The following is an 18,704-nucleotide window of genomic DNA, read 5'->3' on the forward strand; positions in this document are numbered from 1 at the left end:
GTTTGTGGATATCTCTCTGTGTAATTACACAGATCTCACATTAGTTTTAGCCTTGGTCTTTGGCATTTAGATATCTGTGTATCTATTTGCTTTTTTGGTTATATTCTTCTCTTTGTATACGCACTAGATTTGATAGGAAATCCCACTAGAATGAGAAATAATACAATTGCCATTGGTGCAATACCTGTAGCTCATCTTAGTCATGGTAAGGTTTTATAAGGTTAAATTAAAATCTACTACACCTAAATTTATTTATTAAAATTAGCTCAAGTTTCTTTTCACAGAAATTAAACTCTGGCACGGAAACAGCATTGTCATGTCTAATTTAGATAATTTTTTTACTCATTAGTCTTACTTTGTGTATGCCCTTTCCTCTTAATGAGAGCAGAAAGAGAATTTGCAGCCTACTGAGTCAGCCATCATAATTGTAAGCTTGTTTCAGGACCTCTCAAACCACAGCTTTTGTTAAAATTATAAGCCAATTTAGCAACAAAGCCCTGTTAATAAATAGAGTGCAGTAGTGCTTTTAAAGCAGAAGTAAAATGATCAGTTCTTTATGTATTTGTTGTATATATAAGAGAACAGAAGGTCTTGGTGCAACAAGATTGTATTTGTGGTGCAGCTGGATCATATGCTGCCCACATTTGCTGATTGTCATGGTGATTTATTGTTGTGACCAAAACTTTCCTGCTTCTGCATCCTGCATAGATTTCAGGCTATTTGGAACATTTATGACCAAAAGCATTGCAAATGTTTTCTGAGGTTAAATCTGTATTAGTAAATTTAACAAGTGTTGTGGAACTTTCAGGATGTTAGAACAACCACTGGTAGATTTAAATTGTTAGAATCATCCTTTAGATGGCTTCAGTATGTTCCCACATGATTCCCAGGGACAGCTCAGGGGCTAGCACAGGCCAGTGGCCATTTACAGTTTGCATACGATCACCTTAATTTGGAAACTGAGAAAATATAATAGTCTGGATCTGATTCCTTTTGTGCCAGCGAGCCTCAGTGGCAGGGAAGGACCCCATATTTGTTGATCCTGGTGGTTTGACTGCAGGAAGCATCGTACAATATATGCAACACCAGTATTTTTCTCCTACTAGGTTTGCCGTTGCAGACCTAAAACTCTTTGTATATCCATGTAACAATTATTAGCTTACTCCATCAACAAGGAAGGAGGCGGGGAGGGGGGACTGGCTGTCAGTCATACTCATTTCAAACTGCTGGTGTCTTGGTTAAGAGGTTCTCTTGGGTTATCCTGACTTGCCATTGGGAAAAAATTACTTATTATCACTGATTGTTTTATGTCTTCCAGTACTTCATTGGGAGAGGATTATATTGGATTAAAATTAGTGGGCCTTTACTTTTCAGGACAAAATCACAGATGATTTGGCATAGTAATTGAAGACTATTTTAGTTATAAAATTTACTTTCAATGCCTGTGGGGAAAAAGAGCATTGATAATGTTTTAGGCAGGCAACTGTCATTTAAGTTCCTTGCTTTATCTGTATATCTCTTCAGAACTTTTTGGTTTCAGATTAAAAAAGAGTTCTCTTGAACAAAGAGGCAGTTTCTGTATAAATTTGTTCTCATCTACTTTTTCCTGCATGCAAGAAAAAACCTGAGAAAAGTAAGAAATGTACTGACTCTTATACTGACTTTATAAAAATATTATTCCTTTATCTCTGTACATAAAGGTGCAATATGCCTTTTTGGTTTGTACATCATAGGATCTGAGCAAAATCATGATCCTGCCTTACAGGAGATTCTTACTAATTTCCCAAACATTTCCCAAGTCAAAAATCTTGAACACAGTCTTTAAACGTGTTTTTCATCTACTCAAGAATTTTTGGGGGGCTCACTTGGAGCAATTAAGACTATAGATTACATTGGACTAGTGCAAATCAATAAATTTAAAATAATTAAAACCCATCATTATTAAGCAACCTACCAACTTACCACCTACCAGCAGGAGCCACTATGTGACAATTATATTCTACTTGCCCAAACACTAATTATATTTCGCATTTTTCATCCTTGATATGGCTCTTCAACTTCTGGAAATGCTCCCCAAGTTAAATATTTAATAAAAACTGTGTGTGATTTTAAACACTAACACATCAGAAACACTTGCAAGGGTAGTCGGAGTGGGAAGGCAGGTGTCTGGATGGGAGAAAAGAAAAACAATCTGGTGGCTCTGTCCTATGTTGACAAAAATATAAATAGCAGAGTGGGGGAGGTGGAAGTTTAATGTCAATCCCATTTTCCCATTAAAAATGTAGACAGTTCACTTAGTACTTGCAAATGATGCTTCTGTAATATTAGTCCCATTACTAACTTTCTTTGTTCTCTATATAATTACTTCCGTTTAAGTTTTCAAAAGTGGGGTAGAATCTCCCTCAACAGTCCTAGTTTCTTGCAGTGATTTGTATGATACTTCCAGTTACCAAAGAATGCATATACAGGCAATTCACTAACCCTCATTCATCTTCCACAGATGATTACTTCCCTGAAATGAGTAGGAAGAGACTCATCTGAGTTGCCATAGATACTCCTTCTTAGCAGAACACAGAAAATAACAGCAAAATCAGCAATAGTTCTGTATATCCATAAAACCTGAGATGCATAAATCACAGTTTTAAATCCCAATCTTCTTTCCAAGTCTCCAGGGAAGGAAAAAAGAAATCACAGATAACCAGCCTAGATTTCTTCTGTTATTTGCACTGCAAACAGCTAGAACAAGTCAGCACACAGAATTAAGCTGACGGAAGTAAAATTTTGGCCATGGACAGAGAGAGTAGGCTAAAAGCTAGAAATGAGTCAGAGATGACCCTAAGATAACAAGCAGTGTTTATAATTCTTATAAATTCCTGCCAAATGACAAGATTTTTCTTGGTCTCATAGTGACCCTGTGAATCTCCAGCTTTCTCAGGAATTTCTGTCTGTTTAGTAGAAGTCCCATCTTCCAAATAGTCCTTATGTTATGAAATGAGTGAGGGGCCAGGATACAGAGCTTAGGAGGGAACTGTTCAGGGCAGGAGATGCAGAAATCAGGCAGAATGTGGAATTGGGTGGAACAAAATGAGCTACACAGCTCATTTTGGAATTAGGGCAACAGGTGTGACTGCTGACAAATGACAGCTCTGGAAGTTTCAGAGGATGATAGTTGCAAGGCATGCTGGATACTGGACTTTTCACATGCTGGAGATGGGGAAAGGCACAGTTCACTAGATGCACAAACATTTTTCTTAAAAATCTCATCTTTGATTGGCATCACAGTTCATATCTATAAGTGCAAAAATGCTGGATTTGAGTATGAGGAGAAAAGTGCTTGGTAGTGGTTTGAGAGAATTTATTCCAGGAAGATGTGTTCTTTAGTTTAGACCTGGGTAGTAGCCTAAAGAAAAAATGAGAAGAGATGAGAGTACTATCAGTATGAAAGTGATCTCCATAGGAGTTAAACCTTTTTAAATCGTCCACGTGACATTAACCACACTCATCCTTTGCAAGACCAAACATGCTGTTAAACATGACAAAATATTAGTTCAAAAAAGAGAAACAATAAGAAGTCCAACAAAAAACATATACTGTGAAGGAGATTTCTAAGATTGCTGAATCACAGTTGTATAATTTTTCTTGGTTTACACTCAATATGAGGCAACATCTCTACTGTACCCTAACTATCAAATGAAAAAAAAAATACTAAGTGCATCAGGCAATGAGACAGTAAGAACATCAGATGAGAACTGATTTGCAAAAGTTGTGGGCAAGTTTTAGAATTTTTTAGTTAACTGCCTGAAAGGCCCTGGTGACGTATAAGGACATTCTCCATGCATTCTGCAATTCTCTGTGTGCTGAACATCTGAAATGTCCTATTTGGTGTTAAAAAGGTGGCTACCCTATTGGAGTGGATTTCTGACAACAGGCAGTGGATTGGATTGCAATTATACAGAAGATGCAACCTCTGCTTAGCAGCATGAATTTACCTTACTCTCTATTTCCAGATTAGGGAGCTAACAGTAACCACGGTACCTTGCTAGTGCTATGCATTCCCATGGCCTCAGAAGGGAATTGGGAGATGAAGTCCATCATAGGAGGTTACTTCCTTCTTCATGTAACCCCCAGTAACTTTGGAGCTAGCAAATAAGACAGCATAAGTATGGGTATTTCTCTGCTACCTAGGTAGTACAAGAGATAAGAAAGAGCTGTGATCTTGAGGCCAGTGGAGAATAAGAAGTCTTTTTTCAAAGTGGATAAATAAAAGACTGGAAGCAATTCAATTAAAAATTAGAAGAAGAAGAGCCGTGAACAATGGCTGTAACCTTTCAACATGAAGATAATGTAAGTAAAGTGAAGAGTGAAAGCAGAGCAGCTGTGTATGTTGCATGGAGTGATCACAGCCCACTTGTGTCAACAGAGGGAGAAACCAGAGAATAGGAAGATGCTCAAGCTGAAAAGAGCAGTGAAAGGGACAGGGAACTTTAGGCTGGAAGAAACTGAGTGCTTCCATAGATGGATATGTTTGGAGTGAAGAAAGTGCATGAATCGCTAGTTTCAGCTCTAAAATCAGAAGAAGAAAGGGACTGGAAAATAGTAAGACACATACAGTATTATCCATTTGTTTTTTCTAGGATGCTAGCATGATATTGGGAAGAGGGACGAGAGTAACAGAGAAAAGGGACAGAGGAAAGAAGCTACCAAGAAGTCGGCATCCCCTGCAAAAATGTTAGGTCAGGAAATTGGCAGGACTGCGACTGCAAGGCATTGACCTCATAAGGCATAAAGTCCTCGTACTATATTTTTTCAAAACTGTTGTATTATGAAGACTTGTTTATTCCAGACGTCATTTGACAAATCCCCGGCATTTGACAAGCCCACTAGCATCGCCAAGGTTTAGTCAAATTAATTTTATCTGCCTGTTGTGGCTTCAGTGTACTTTGCCCCTGGCAGAGGATCCCAGGGAAGTAAACGCGAGGAATCAAGCTGATAACCAAGGGCGCGCTGTGCCCGCCGCCAGGGCACATGGAGGGGCCCGGGGGGCACGGCCCGGCCCGAAGGGATCCAAAGGACCGCCCCGGGGAAGCCGCTGGGCCGCGGGGCGGGCGCCGCGCTCAGCCCGAGGTTTTTGCCGTCCGATAACACCGGGACCGTCGCTATCTCCTCCGTGGGCAGAGCGGAGCAGAAACGCCCGTGTAACCGGGGTTCCAGCAAGCAGCGAAGGAAACGCCGAGCCTCCCGCCGCGAGTGCGGTGCTGACAGCCCGGCCAGCCCCTGCGGACGGGCAGCCAGAGCAGCACCACGGACACTGCCTCGGCCTCCCGCCCGCTGGGCGCCGTGGCTGCGGGGCGACCGAGCCTGCAGATGCTCCGGCGGCGGGGCAGGGCCGTCCCCATGGGGCGCGGGTGCGTCGGAAAGGGAGAAAAGGATGCTCTTCCCAACTCCAGTCTCAGCCGTGACCGCGAAAAACCTGTGCTTACACAGGACGACTCGCGGGCTCTCAAGTTTAGCGCTGAGTCAAAATTTATTGCGGTTTTTCCAGGGGAGGAAAGAGCTCTGATGCTTGAGGCAGCGGCGGCGAAAGGGACCGGAGGGAGAGAACGGGCGGGGGAAGCGACGGCGGATCAGACCGGCACCGGGGCTCTCCTCGGACAGTTTTACTAGTCAGCAATTTGGCAATAACTTTCCCATGCATCTCCTTTTATTTGAAACAAGTGTTTAGCTGAAAATGTCAGCGTAATATCTCAGAGATTCATCACCTAACGAGACATGAGCCGCGTCGGTCCTCCCAGTGCTTGGCGATCAACAACTGCGCCGCCAGTGATTCCCGTTCTGTCCCCAGGTGTCCTGCTGTCCTTGTCCTCGGTGGAGTCTGATGCCTTTCCGCTTCTCCCCCAGTAACCCCCTATTTTGGGCGCTCGCGTGTTATTTTGGGTTCTTCTGCCGGGGCGACCGGCGGCTGTGACGGTGTCAGCCCGGCGGAGGCGGGAAGAGGGGGGGAACCGGGGCGGGGGAGTGACAGACACGGACCTCACGGTGCCCCTGAGCTGGTGTCATTTGTCTTTCAACCTGAACGCTGCGATTCTTTTTTTCCCCCCCACGATAATTTTCTGTTACTGGGGCTACATAAGCGCTGGGAGCTGACCTTCCTTCTCGCCGGGCGCGGGAGCCCCGCTCGCATCGCTCCCCGGCCACCAGAGGCTCGGTTTTTTTTCCGTCTCCCCATCCCCATCCCAATCCCCACGCCCCCCCGGAGCGCTCCCCCCGCCGCAGCGCCGTTCCTCCCTCTCCTCGCCTGACCTTCCAACATGGCGGCGCGGCCGCCCCTGCTCCCTCCGCCCGCCGCCGCCGCGAGGGGCCTCCCCGGCGAGGGGCGGTGGCGGCTGTCAGCCGGGCGGGGCGGGACCCGGCCGGGAGCGGGCGCGGGGCCGGGCCGGGCGCTGCGGGGCGGTCCCGGCGCCGCGCACTCTGACAGGCGCTCGGCCAGCAGACGGCGGCCGCGCCGGGGTGCAGAGCCCGCCGCGCACCCTCCCACCGCCGCAGAGGAGCCGGCAGGGAGACGGCGTCGCCTCGGCGGGGAGACGCGGCGCGAGCGGCGCTGGAAAGCCCCGACCGCCCCCATACCTGTGCCCTCCGGGGGCGGCGAGTGGGTGTAGCCGCCGCCGATCACCTGGGAACCCGCCCCGCAGCGCCTCCGCCTCCCGTCCTAGCCCGCCCGGGGAAGGCGCCGCCGCCGCTGCGAGCGAGCGAGCGAGCTCCGGGCGGCCGCGGGCGGTAGGACCGGGGCCCGCGGGCGGAGCGAGGCGAGGGCTGCGGCGCCGGTGGGGCTCGCCCGCTCCCGGCAGCCGGGACGAGGCGGGCAGGAGGGGCGGCGGCCCCCGGCCGGCGGCGCCCGCGGCAGGATGAACCCCAATGTCACCTACGCCAGTCGCAAGCGGCGGAAACCTGTGCAGAAAATGTAAGCGGCCCCGCGGGCGGGCGAGGCGAGGAGGGGAGAGCGGGCGCCGGGCTTGCCGGGGACGCGCCGTCCTGCCGCGCACCGCGCCGCGGGGGCCCGGCGGGGGCGGCGTGGGGCGGTGCGGTGCAGGGGCGCCGGGAGTGTTGCTGCTTCGGGGTGCTGGCGGGATTCTTACTACTTTTAGGGTTTACCCCCCACGCACTGCGCGAAAAAAAAAAAAAAAAAGAAGGGAGTGTCGGGGCGCGGAGGGTCGGGGCGCTGGAAGGAGCGAGCGGTGCCGGCAGCGCGGCGCAGCCGGCTGACCTAGATTGGGAGGCATCTGAGGTGACGGCTCCGCGCGGTGGCCGCGCTCCCCCGCCGGGCTGGGTGCCGGGGCAGGGTGCCGGGGCAGGGTGCCGGGGCAGGGTGCCGGGGCTGGGTGCCGGGGCAGGGTGCCGGGGCAGGGTGCCGGGGCAGGGTGCCGGGGCAGGGTGCCGGGGCTGGGTGCCGGGGCTGGGTGCCGGGGCTGGGTGCCGGGGCTGGGTGCCCCCCTGCGCTCCCGCTCTGCTCCGCTCCGCACCGCGCGGCCGCCGGCCCGCTCAGGTGTCTCTGCGGGGAACGCGTATCCGAGTCGGGAAAGGCTTCCCCGAGCTTCCCACCGCTCCGGGCCTGCCTTGGAGGGCTGAACCCCCGCCTTGAACCCTCCTCTTGAGTCCTCTGGTACCGCATGAGACACGTTTATTTGTGCAGAGCAAAAGAAACCCAAGCGCTGTAGACCAGCTGAAGAGGGGGGGGACAAAAAAAGCCTGGCTATATGATTTTTTTTTTGTTTATTATTTTATATTATTGAAACTGTGGGAACAGCTTAGTGCTGGAGTAAATTTGTATGATGCACCTGCTTTATGTTTGCATCCTAGGTTTTGTGTGCTCCACTAAGACGTTGCTCTCATGAGAGGGGAGTTTTTAGGCTAGAGGAGATGCTTAACTTGCACTTTCAACTGAAAGTCAAGAACCTATGGGCCATAAAAAGTAGCAAAGGAAAACTACTGAGTTGCAAGAAAAATAAGTGCAGCTCAAAAAACCCCAGTGCATTTCTGGGGGCTACTTTTGTAGATGTAAAATAGCTACAAGGGCTACAAAAGCATTAAATGAGAGAATGAAAAATATTTGATGAAATCGTGTTGTCAGTGATATCTTTTTAGATTCACAGTAGACAACTCAGTCTTAAGGTGAAGGAAATTTGCTTGAGTGCTTGCTTCTTTATAATTGGAATAGTTAGAATGAATGCATGTACATAGCTTGGGGTTTTACACCACGAATTAAAAAAAAAAAAAAAAGTCTAAAAATATGAAAATATATATGTTTCATTCTCTTGCTAGAAAATGCATTAATTATGAAAAGATCAGAGCCTGCTTTTTTGGCCATTCATTTCCAAATAAAAATGTAGATGTATGCAATTAAATTCACTCCATATATTTGGATTTTTAGGAATTAAATCAATGTTTGTTTATGAGGAAATGAAATGTGTTGGTGGCATTTGTAGCCTACTATAGCTGAAGGCAAATGGCTCTGATTGTGAAAGGGTGAGGTGTTTTGCCATGCTGGTAAGATCGCTTAATGTCTAGCTTATTATTAAATTTTGGTTAGCCTTGGCTAGAGGATGTGAAACCTTTTTGTTTTACTTTATTGTAGTGTCTATGTAACTAATCCTTTTCCCTGTATCTTCTTGTTATGTAAGTTGGCTGAACTGCTGCGATTAGTTGAACTTGAAGCTTTATTATTATTGGGAACTATTTGTCCATTGAGGGGCTTTTCCTTAGGATCAGAGGGAGAAGTTTCTTCCCAAAATAAAAGTATTCTTATTGAAACAGTTTGTTCACCTGTAATTGAAGTGGAGGCTGATTATTAACCCACCTTACTTAGGTTACTGGAAATTATTTTTATGTAAGGCATTTATGTTGCTTTAAACATATTTATCGTGTTCACATGGGTTTTTTTCTTCTCAAATACCTTATGATCTTTGGTTGCTGCTTCTGTTGGGCCAGCCTTGGAGAACATTGCTAGTGCATCAGAGGGCTCTGATTCCATACTTAACTACTTACAGGCAGCACCTTTAGGCCAAAAAAAATACAAGTGAGACAGGCAAGCTTTTTTTAACCGATTGTGAGAGGAAACATGTACTTGGTGCTGGCTTATAAAGGTTTGGCACTACTGTCATTTTAATCTGTTTGAGTTCAATTTTTTCTCCTCTCAGTAGAATTCACAGTTATTAAAAAAAAATGAAGAAAAAGAGAAAAGAAAGAGGTAGACTTGATACATAAATGGGACTTGTATCTTTTGTAGAAGAGATTACATCTGTTGATAGTTGTATGTGCCATGTATGTGCCTCTTAATGGAGCATAATAGTAATCTGGGTAGACAGCTTATAGAAATGGAAGAAGGTCTAAATATAATGCCATGGGAAAAAAATTAAACAGAAGAAATACTTCTTGTTTCAGGTACAAATAACTCATGAAAGCCATGGTCATAACTCTATAACAATTTAAGAAACTTTGTCCTTGTAACTCCCAGTTTTTACTATGTGCTCTGTAGAGAATTGAATTTGAGAGGGAATCACAGGCTGTTGTCTGACTGTGCCAATTGTTGAAATATGTTTTTTTTGTTCAGTTGAGAATTACAGTATTGCAGATGAATAAGAAAAGCAATTGCGAGGCAACATAATAGGCATTTGTTCCTGCAATTCATCTTGTTATCTTGTCGTGTAAGGGAAGAGAAAAAAAGATGCTAAACACGTGCACTGCAATTGCTTGTAATATGCTACAGAAATCATTTTCTCAATACCTTGGAGTCTTTCAATTTCCTCCCTCTTTAAGGTTGAAACCCTGTGAGTCCCCCTGGTGGCAGCAGCGCTGGGGGATGTTTCGCTCCCCACTGAGGCTCGGGGAGCAATGCGTGGCCCCTGCTTTCTGTTTTTGTCTTTTTTTTCTAAGTCTTCTACTTCTTTTGTCTAAAGCTTACTAAGTGAACTAATATAGTAGCATTGTAATTGGAGGGGGGGGAAAAGGCAAGTTTTATGGAAGTGGGGTTTGCTGCAGATAGATACTAACGTGAGATGAAAGGTATTATATAAGTACAACTCCAACTTGCAATTTTTATGTCTTTCTGCGTCTTAGCTCTGATTTGGTTTGTTTTTCTTTTTTTCAGTGTTTTGGTAGGAATCGTTTTGTATAACTGGATAAATGTAATAGTCAAGGAATGGGGTGGGGAGTTTTAAATGTTTCATGCTAAGCAGAGGAAAAATGCATAATGATTTGTTTATGTAGTAGACTAAATAAAAAGAAGATAGAGCTTTCTTCTTTGTCATCTTAAATGTGTTTGTGGTATTAGGTACTCTAGAGTTTTGATTTAGTGATGAGTAGTCCTAGTAGTGTTAGAAAGTAGAGCAGAGACATTTTTATTTAAAACATTGAAACTATTTATGTGTTCATTCAAGGCAAACAAACAAGAAGTGCCAGAATAAGCTTTCAGAAAGGAAGTTCATCAGAAAAGAAAAATAATCATTGAAATATTACTTTGTGTAAAGCAGTATCTGCTACAAAGCAGTTTGCACCTCTTATTTGAAATGGAGGCAGTAAACTGTTGTCTTACATAGAATAAAATTCTTATATATATATATATATGTGTCAGTCTTGGGGTAGCTGTATATTACATATAGATTGCTACTTAAAAGTCACTTGTTTTAAGGTTTGTGGGTTATTTTGATTGGTTGGTTTTGGTTAATGTCTCTTGCAAAAGTCTGCTTTTTAGAAAGAGAATCTGCAGCAAATGGAGGTGTATATATATATATATTTATATATATAAGTAAGGTGCTCAGTGGACAGGAACATAATTTTTTGTTTCTTTTTTTCCAAGAAATGTTGGCTTGTTATCTTAGAAAGTTGTTAATGTAATAACATGTTAATGAAGTATGTTAAAACTGAGTGTCAAACTTTCGTCCTTCATTGGTGTTGTGGATATTTCTCTCACTCTGGTTGAATCCTTCATGCACCAAGCCAACCTGAAGTAACTATTTACAGCTGGATGGTAAACAGTAGCCCAGCATCAGATGAGTGGCATGTCACTGAGGTTTTTGTAGTAAAACAACTTGAACCATTCAGCAGTTTAAATCTTGACTGTTTTCAGTCTCTGCTGAAAGAGCCACTGGAAAGGGTCTCTGCGCCTTCAAAATTGGTTGACAATAACTTTAAGAGGTTGGTAGTCTGTGATTCTTATCCATTGTTTCTGAAGAAATCATCAGCTGAATTTTCAGTAATCGTAAAATCAGTGTGGGAAATAAGAATAAATTCTTAGAAGCATTTTTTGGTTGCTGAAGTAAATAATTTTTTTTTTTAGGATTTTAATACTTGCTTAGTGTCATAACTGATTTTATATACCTGGCCTCTACTGAATGAAATCCTATGCATAAGAAAAAGATATGTTACTGCATGTACTATTAAATATAAGATGAAAAATATTCAAAGCTGAGAAGATTAAATCCATTAGTTAGGTGACTTGTATGTTTTTCCTTATGTCCCTCTTTCCTAAGCAATAAGATAGTTCTGATGAACTAATAATTAGGGGTTTAATTAGGAGTTTTTAACAAATCAGTTTTTTAAAAGCACATCTCTATTTCTAGTGTTCTTGCACATTCTTTTATTCTCTAATTTCATTTTACACTTTAGTCTTATTACTAAGGTATCATGATTTTCAGTGTTTGGTTGTTGGGTTTTCTACTTTTCCCCCCAGTGTTTTATGTTGTTATGAGCAAAAAACCTTGTGCTCTCTTTGCATTTTCTCGGAAACTGCTAAAATTTTCGTTTAAAATAGTCCAAATGAGCATGTAAATATTGGAACTTAATTTGGTCTTTTGATAGTAATTAAGACTTGGGTAGTTGTGCACTTTTAAAAAATTTAGGGTTAATGTCTATGAAGGTGCACATGATGAGCATGTGCAGTGAAAGCTTCTGATTAAGTATGCTGTGGCAGACCTGTGAAAACAGCAGTCAGCTGGTGTTGATGGCAAATCCTTTAAAATTGTTAAATCAAAAATTAAATGTTCTTGATTGTCTTGCAGCTGTTGGTTTACAAGGGTTGTAGTTAAGTCTGGAGCCATTGAGTGTAGAGAGACCTCTGGCCTTTGATTAGAGAACTCAGATTTCCTATGAAAGGTAGAAGATTAAGAATGGAAAGATCAGCTTAAATACATTCCCTCTTTGTCTTTTTCTTTCTTTCTTTTTAATAAAGCACATGCATGGATTTAATCTTCACATAGCACATAATTTGCCTTGAAGATAATTTTCTGCTTTGAAACTGGGATGTCTTTATCATCGAGGGTTTATATTAGTGGATTGGAAATGGTTAAGTTGCTGGTTTTGCTCCCAGCATTTCTGCCCTTATTCCCTTCATCACTGAAGGATCCATTTTTATATAAAGAATTTCAGCTGGGTGACAAAGGGGAAAATTAGGGATAATTGGTGTTTGATTTGGGGGAGAGAATACGGCTTTGCATTTATGATGCAAATAATGGTAACTTAGTATTCAGAATGTTTTGAGCTAGTTAAGACAAATCTTCAGAAAGTAAGTGTTAAGTAGAAAAACAATCACATCTAACTGACAATCTGAATTGACTGCAAGTTGAACATAGTTTCAACTACTTGGGTGATTTCCAAGTTTAAAACAAAGCAGGGGACAGTTGTAAGATAGAAAAGCCCATTACTTAGTGCTGATTTATTTTGTAAAGTTTGTGCTAAATGATTTTTATGGAGTCCTCTGCTTTTCAGAAGCAGCCCACTTTGATTTGATAGTAGTTGGCTGTTCACTGATTGTTATACAACTGTTACATACTTAATGTTTGAAATTCATTATTTTGTTTCTGCATTTAGAAACAATGTAATACATAAAAAATATTTAAGAAATACCCTTTAATGTTGCTGCTAATGTTTGATGATTTTTAACTTTACTTTTTTAGGGCTGTATTTAAGTTTTGCTAATCATGTGGCTTGTACAAGTTAGTTGTCTGCCAGCATAAGAGAATATCAAGAAAACCTTGCTAAATTATTTAAAGTTTAATGTTCATAATGTTAATTGATGATGAACCTAGGTTTTTTGTCAGGAGAAAAAATTTTCCTAATTCTTGATTCAACTGTTTTGCCCACTTTTAAATGCTTTTAGGCTAAAGCACTGCTAATTTACAGTATTTACTCTGCAGCAAGTTTAACTTTATCCATCTGGGAAATAATTCCTGCTGATATATTCTATTTCTGTCTGTTATCAACATTTTGCATTATGGCACCTTCACAGTTCCAGGCTCCACATAAGGCTCCTTTATTGTGGAAAAGGGCAGTTGTAGTGCTGGGGAGCAGGCAGCCAGGCTTAAGTGCAAGTTTTTGACAAGTGACAATTGAATAAGCAATGGCTGTGAAAAGAAGGGTTTGGATTTAAACTAGCAAGAGGTGTAATTGAAATGTAAAGTAAAAACAAGCCAAAAATAAGAATGTCCAGTCTATCAGTACTCGTTTGACTGAGAATACAAGGTGAAGTTACTTTTCTGTATGATTTACTCTAAGCAGTGGTAAAAATAACTACTGGAACTCTTGCAATTGCTCGTCATATAACTGATATAGGGATGACAGTTGGGAGCAGACTAAGTGAAATACTGAAGAAATTAACTGCTGAATGTCTTTCTGCTCAGTATTTTTGAGTGATGCATCTTGCAGAACCAACATTTCTGGGAGAGTAGCACAAATTGATAACTGCTGTAGATCTCACGTAGAACTGCAGTACTGGAAAAGTGACAGTGAGTCACTTTAATTAGAAAACTGTTTAATAAAGAAAATAAAATGCACTACGGCTTAGGCAGATACAAATTATTCAGTTTCAGCATTGCCTTGTAATGACTAGTTGTAATTAAAATGAGTTGGGATTTAAACTTTTTCCCAGATTTCCATGTATGTGGGAGAGGGTGAGTATCCAAGTATCTGGAATTGGAGCTCAGGGTGGATATGAATGGAAAATAGCAAGTTTACAGAAACTTCATTATGTGAATCATAACACAAAGCTTTTAAAAAATGTTGGTTGTACTGTACAAAGGCACGCTTTTGCCATGCTGTACTCAAGTGAAATGCCTTCAGCTGAGAGATGTCTTAGAGGATGAGCTCCCAGTGTTGCTACAAAGATTTTACGTGCTGGCTGAGCTAGATCTCGTGGATTTTAGTATAGTTTTGGATGTCTAATAAGTTACTAAAACTTTTGTTGTATTCAGTTAATAGTAACCTGTTCCAAACTGATAAAAATTAAGGATATCTGTGAGAAATGGTTATTGAAGTGAAAAAAGTGCACAGTCAGATTTCTTTGTAAACAAATATTACAGAAAGTTTTGGGTATATTTGAAATACTAACATTTGGAAGAATTCAAGTGGCATTTGACTGAAAACATAGGAATCTCTTTATAAAAACTGCTGAATCTCGAAGGTTTCAAATATTCATTCAAAAGTTCAAATAGGCATAGCTCAAACTGCTTCATTTAACGATGTGTGTGGGAGGGGAGATTAGGCCATTTTAGACCTTTTTTAATGGGAAACAAAGTAACTTAGAAAACATTTTGATTGTTAGTTTGAAACAATATGTAACATTAGGCTCGGCAAATATTTGCCTTCATTTTGGAAAGGAACTGGCATTTATGTTGTGTTTGTTTTTCTGCCACAGTGTAAAGCCATCCCCAGCTGAAGGAGTCAAGTCCAATCCATCCAAGAGACACAGGGACCGCCTGAATGCGGAGCTGGACCGCTTGGCGAGCCTGCTGCCTTTCCCTCAGGATGTCATCGCCAAATTGGATAAGCTGTCTGTGCTTAGGCTTAGCGTCAGTTACCTGAGAGCTAAAAGTTTTTTTGACGGTAAGCATTGGGAATTTATCTGGGTTTGGACTGCTTGTAAAATTCGGTTTATACTGTGTCTTGATTTCAGCTGGTTAAGTACTTAAAACTGGTAAAGTTCTCTGTATTTTAATGGAACCTCCAGTTTCGTGAATATATACAATGTAACTGTGTAAAGTAAGCTTTCCACTTTCTTGAAACCAAATGTAGCTACTTATATTTCACTTAGGTCACCAGTCATTCAAAGCTTTGCATTTGGAAGTAATATTGCCCTTAATGAGTGCTCTAATCCTTTTCATCAGACTGTCAAAGATACCCAAGAGATTTTTCTTTTCCCTCTCTGAAAATTGCCTTAGTAAAACTATTACTATTTCAAAATATGTCATATGACTTCCCATCCAGCTGTATTTTGCTTAATGATGCATCAAAACTGACTTTACTTTGATATGGAGTAATTGATAGTGCCTTCTCCTACAGTTTAGTGCAAAGGTGACTTGTAAAGAATAGAGACAAAATCTTTCCTGTGTCCAAGCCCTGATTAATGCAGGACATGAGGCATTAAAACGACAGCTAAGGTTCTCTGGTTATGTGGGCAGGTGTACACTGACCCCAGTCCTGGCAAGGGTAATACAGCAGCACTCAGGGTAGTCATGGGGTCAGAAGTGTGTGTCCTTGGTCACCTCTGAGCTGGCCAGGGATTCCTGTCCCTCTCTTTCCTCCTCTACCTGAGCTGCTCTGCAGGGCGAGATGCACTGCTTGGCTTCATGCCAGTTTCTTCAAAGGCAGGAATAGTCTGATCCTATTCATTGCAGAAAGCAAGAAGCTTGTATTTAATTAATTGTCTTTTTCTTTTACCAGTCAATGAGATTTTACAGTTATTGTATTGAAGATGAAATCTTATTGATCAGCTGTGGCTAAAGAATCTTGTTTGCAATGGACTTGATATTAAATTTCAAGTTTTTAAACTTTCTTTGGCATTAAAATAACCTCTGTCTTTATCAGTTTAAGATTGTCTCAGCCTCCAAAACATGGATGAAGGGATTCAAGAAACCTGTCTAAAATAGTTCTGCTTTTTCCTGCAGAAATACAGAATGTTTATTTTCATTTATTGTGTCAACTGGCTTGTGAATTTATATTGTTTTATTGCTTGAAGAATATATCCAAGTGTCTTGATTTCTGTGCTTCTTCAAGACAATTCTTAGTATGAAGTCTAAGGCTAGAGATGGCCAAATATTTCTAGCGGTGCTTTTTTCACATGCAAATATTTTCTCCCATCAAATGAGTGTTCTCTTGACACTTCATGAAAATCTTTGCAAGATGTTATCTCGGGTAGACTGCAGTAAAAAAAACTATTTTGCTTGTCTGTGTTCTCTTGGTAAATTGAAGAAGTTCTAGTCTCAATGAAATGTGTTTTGTTGTGGTTGTTTTAATTATGTTGTCTGAAATAATTCCAAGTTGTAAGTTTTTGTCTTACTTGAGATAGAGTGAAAATAATTTCTCATCTCAAATTCTCATGCAGTGGAACCACTTGATTTTTATTCTTCCTTCCTCTTTCCCCCATATTGCACTTGAAGGTCCTAGAATAAAGTTTAAGGCTATGATTTCTCTACAGGGAAAAAAAGAATTTATACCGTCAGAAGTAGTGTCTTAACAGGTTTATTTAGCAGAAAAAGTCTTTTTTGCTACTTCATTTTAGGCCTTTGTGTTGTAGGACTACAAATCAGGTTAGTATCAGTCTCCATCTGAAGGTATTTAAAAACTAACATTGATGTCTGAAGTGAAGATAAACAGAAGTAACCAATTTATGACTGACAGACAGAAGAGTGAAAATTAGATCTTCATACTATTTTAGTTGTCTTAAATAACATGGAATCTATTTCAGTGAAGTTCAGCTTCCAAAAGAAAAATTAGTACTTTGAGGAACAGAATTAGTAAAAAACTTCTAGGTTTGATTTTCATGCTCTGTCTATGAAGTGCTTCTCAAAATGATTTGTTTGATAGAGTGTTTTGTGTTGTTGGATATATGCAGAAAACTCTGTGGAATAAATGTGAAAAATGCAAGGGAGAGCACTGATTGTCACCTTGAGTGCCTAGACTGAGCCAGTGCTCCACTTTATTAACACAGCATGCTGAAGTAAAGGGAAACGCTCAATGAATAACAGGATGCAAATGGGGGGTGTGTAAATTCCTGCGGAAAGTAAAATATAAATGCGTAATCATATGATCTTGCTTGAGAGGAAACCCACGTTTTTGCTGTAACAATAGATATTTTTTTCAAAGAAAGCACTTGCATTTTTCCAAGTTTAAATAATCTAAAGTGAATGTCTGTTTTCTGAAGGCGGAAGTCTGGTGGGAGAAAAAGAACTGCTTTGTGAAAGACATCTCAAAAAGTTTCATCAGTTTGAATAAAATGTGCTTCACTTAAATGTCTAGAAGGGTTTTTTTGTATTATTTAAAAGCTAACTACACACACACACACACATATATAAAATAAAAGAACATCTTCACTTGACCCTAGTTATTAAGATGGTAGGGGGATACAGAATGTGCTCTGGAGCTAAAGACAGATGAATTTTTCTGTAGGGTTACTGAAATATGGTAGACCTCTGCATGCTTGCCACATTTCAGGCTATAGGAAATAGGTGTATGCATTTTGCTCTTCCACAACCTCAAAAGATGTTAGCGTTGATGGCTGTATTGTTAAGCAGTTGTTTTTGATTATTGTTTTTTGTTAATAAAGTTATTGTGCTGCTAAGACCCTTTACATACACTATGGTTTTATGTGACCAGGTTAGTCTCAAGTCCACATGATGTCAGAAGGCTTTCTCTATGCCCATGCCAGGTACTCTGGCATGCTTTTATATGTACAAATTTGACCTTGACTCAAGAAGGAAATTGTAGCAGTGGATTAAAATAGTGAGTCTCAGGTCTGTTTCTTTATAAAGTCTTGTGTTGCAAATCAAAACTAAAAAGTGTTTTAGGGTGGTGTCACTTCTCAGCTGTGCACATCTCCCTGCTGTACTGAAGTGGATTAGCAACCCTCAAAGTCAAGCAGGTTAGCTTAAATCACTGCTGGAGTGTTTATTTTGTGCATGTAAGATACTTTCTGAAAGTGGCTTAAGGCAGGCTTTTTATTTTTAAGAGACTAGGATTCACCCAATGAGACAAGTGTCTGCTGACAATTAATAAAGACTTTGTATCTTGTGTGCTGTCCTGGTATGATTTCAGTTCATTTTGCTGTTAAGTGCCCAGGCATGTGTGCATTCAGCAGTGAGAAATATAGAGTAGAATGTGGGACAACAGCTCTTCGTACGGTTGCAGGTCAGTGTGAGCTCAGCATCTGGAGTACAACTGGACAGTCATTTAGGCATAGGCGGTGTTCCCCATGCATACTAAAGGAAAAAGCCCTTTTGCCTCTATCTTTGGTCATTATATGATGAATTGATAATCATTTAATTACTTTACTGTGGTAAAGAAAAGCATTCATAGTTGTTCTTCCTGGGATTTTGGTGAAACAGATTAAAGGGTCAAAAGTAGAGTTTGTATGACTGATCGCTTTTTTAATGTTAGGGGTATAATTTTTATTCTTAAAGGTGTACTGAGAATCAAGGAGAGGCTTGCAGAATCTAAAATGAAGTAGCTGTACTATGTGTGCATATCAATACATTAGAAAAAGAATTCAACATGTTGCTTATTAATTGTCCTTTCATCCATTTCACTAAGAATTCCTGTGGTTTAAAGTATGTGAGTTTTTTCCCCCTCTTGCTTATTGGGCAGTATTCTGCATTTATAGAAGAAAGTTTCCGCTCAAAATTAGTTTAGAATTGGTTTCTTATGTGGGATGCGAGTGATTCTGG

General features: G+C 41.3%; 1 protein-coding gene across 1 annotated transcript in view; it reads left to right on the forward strand.

The window, feature by feature from the left end:
* The first annotated feature begins 6,535 nt into the window (after window positions 1-6,535).
* The window catches only part of AHR (aryl hydrocarbon receptor), a 63,190-nt gene continuing 51,021 nt past the window's right edge, over window positions 6,536-18,704 (forward strand). The window contains exons 1-2 of the mRNA XM_066318414.1: window positions 6,536-6,958; window positions 14,681-14,868. Of these exons, the coding sequence (XP_066174511.1) occupies window positions 6,903-6,958; window positions 14,681-14,868 (244 nt within the window). The 5' untranslated portion in view covers window positions 6,536-6,902. The remainder of the gene's footprint in view (window positions 6,959-14,680; window positions 14,869-18,704) is intronic.

Source organism: Sylvia atricapilla, chromosome 1 (assembly GCF_009819655.1).
Source record: "Sylvia atricapilla isolate bSylAtr1 chromosome 1, bSylAtr1.pri, whole genome shotgun sequence".
NCBI lineage: Eukaryota > Metazoa > Chordata > Aves > Passeriformes > Sylviidae > Sylvia > Sylvia atricapilla.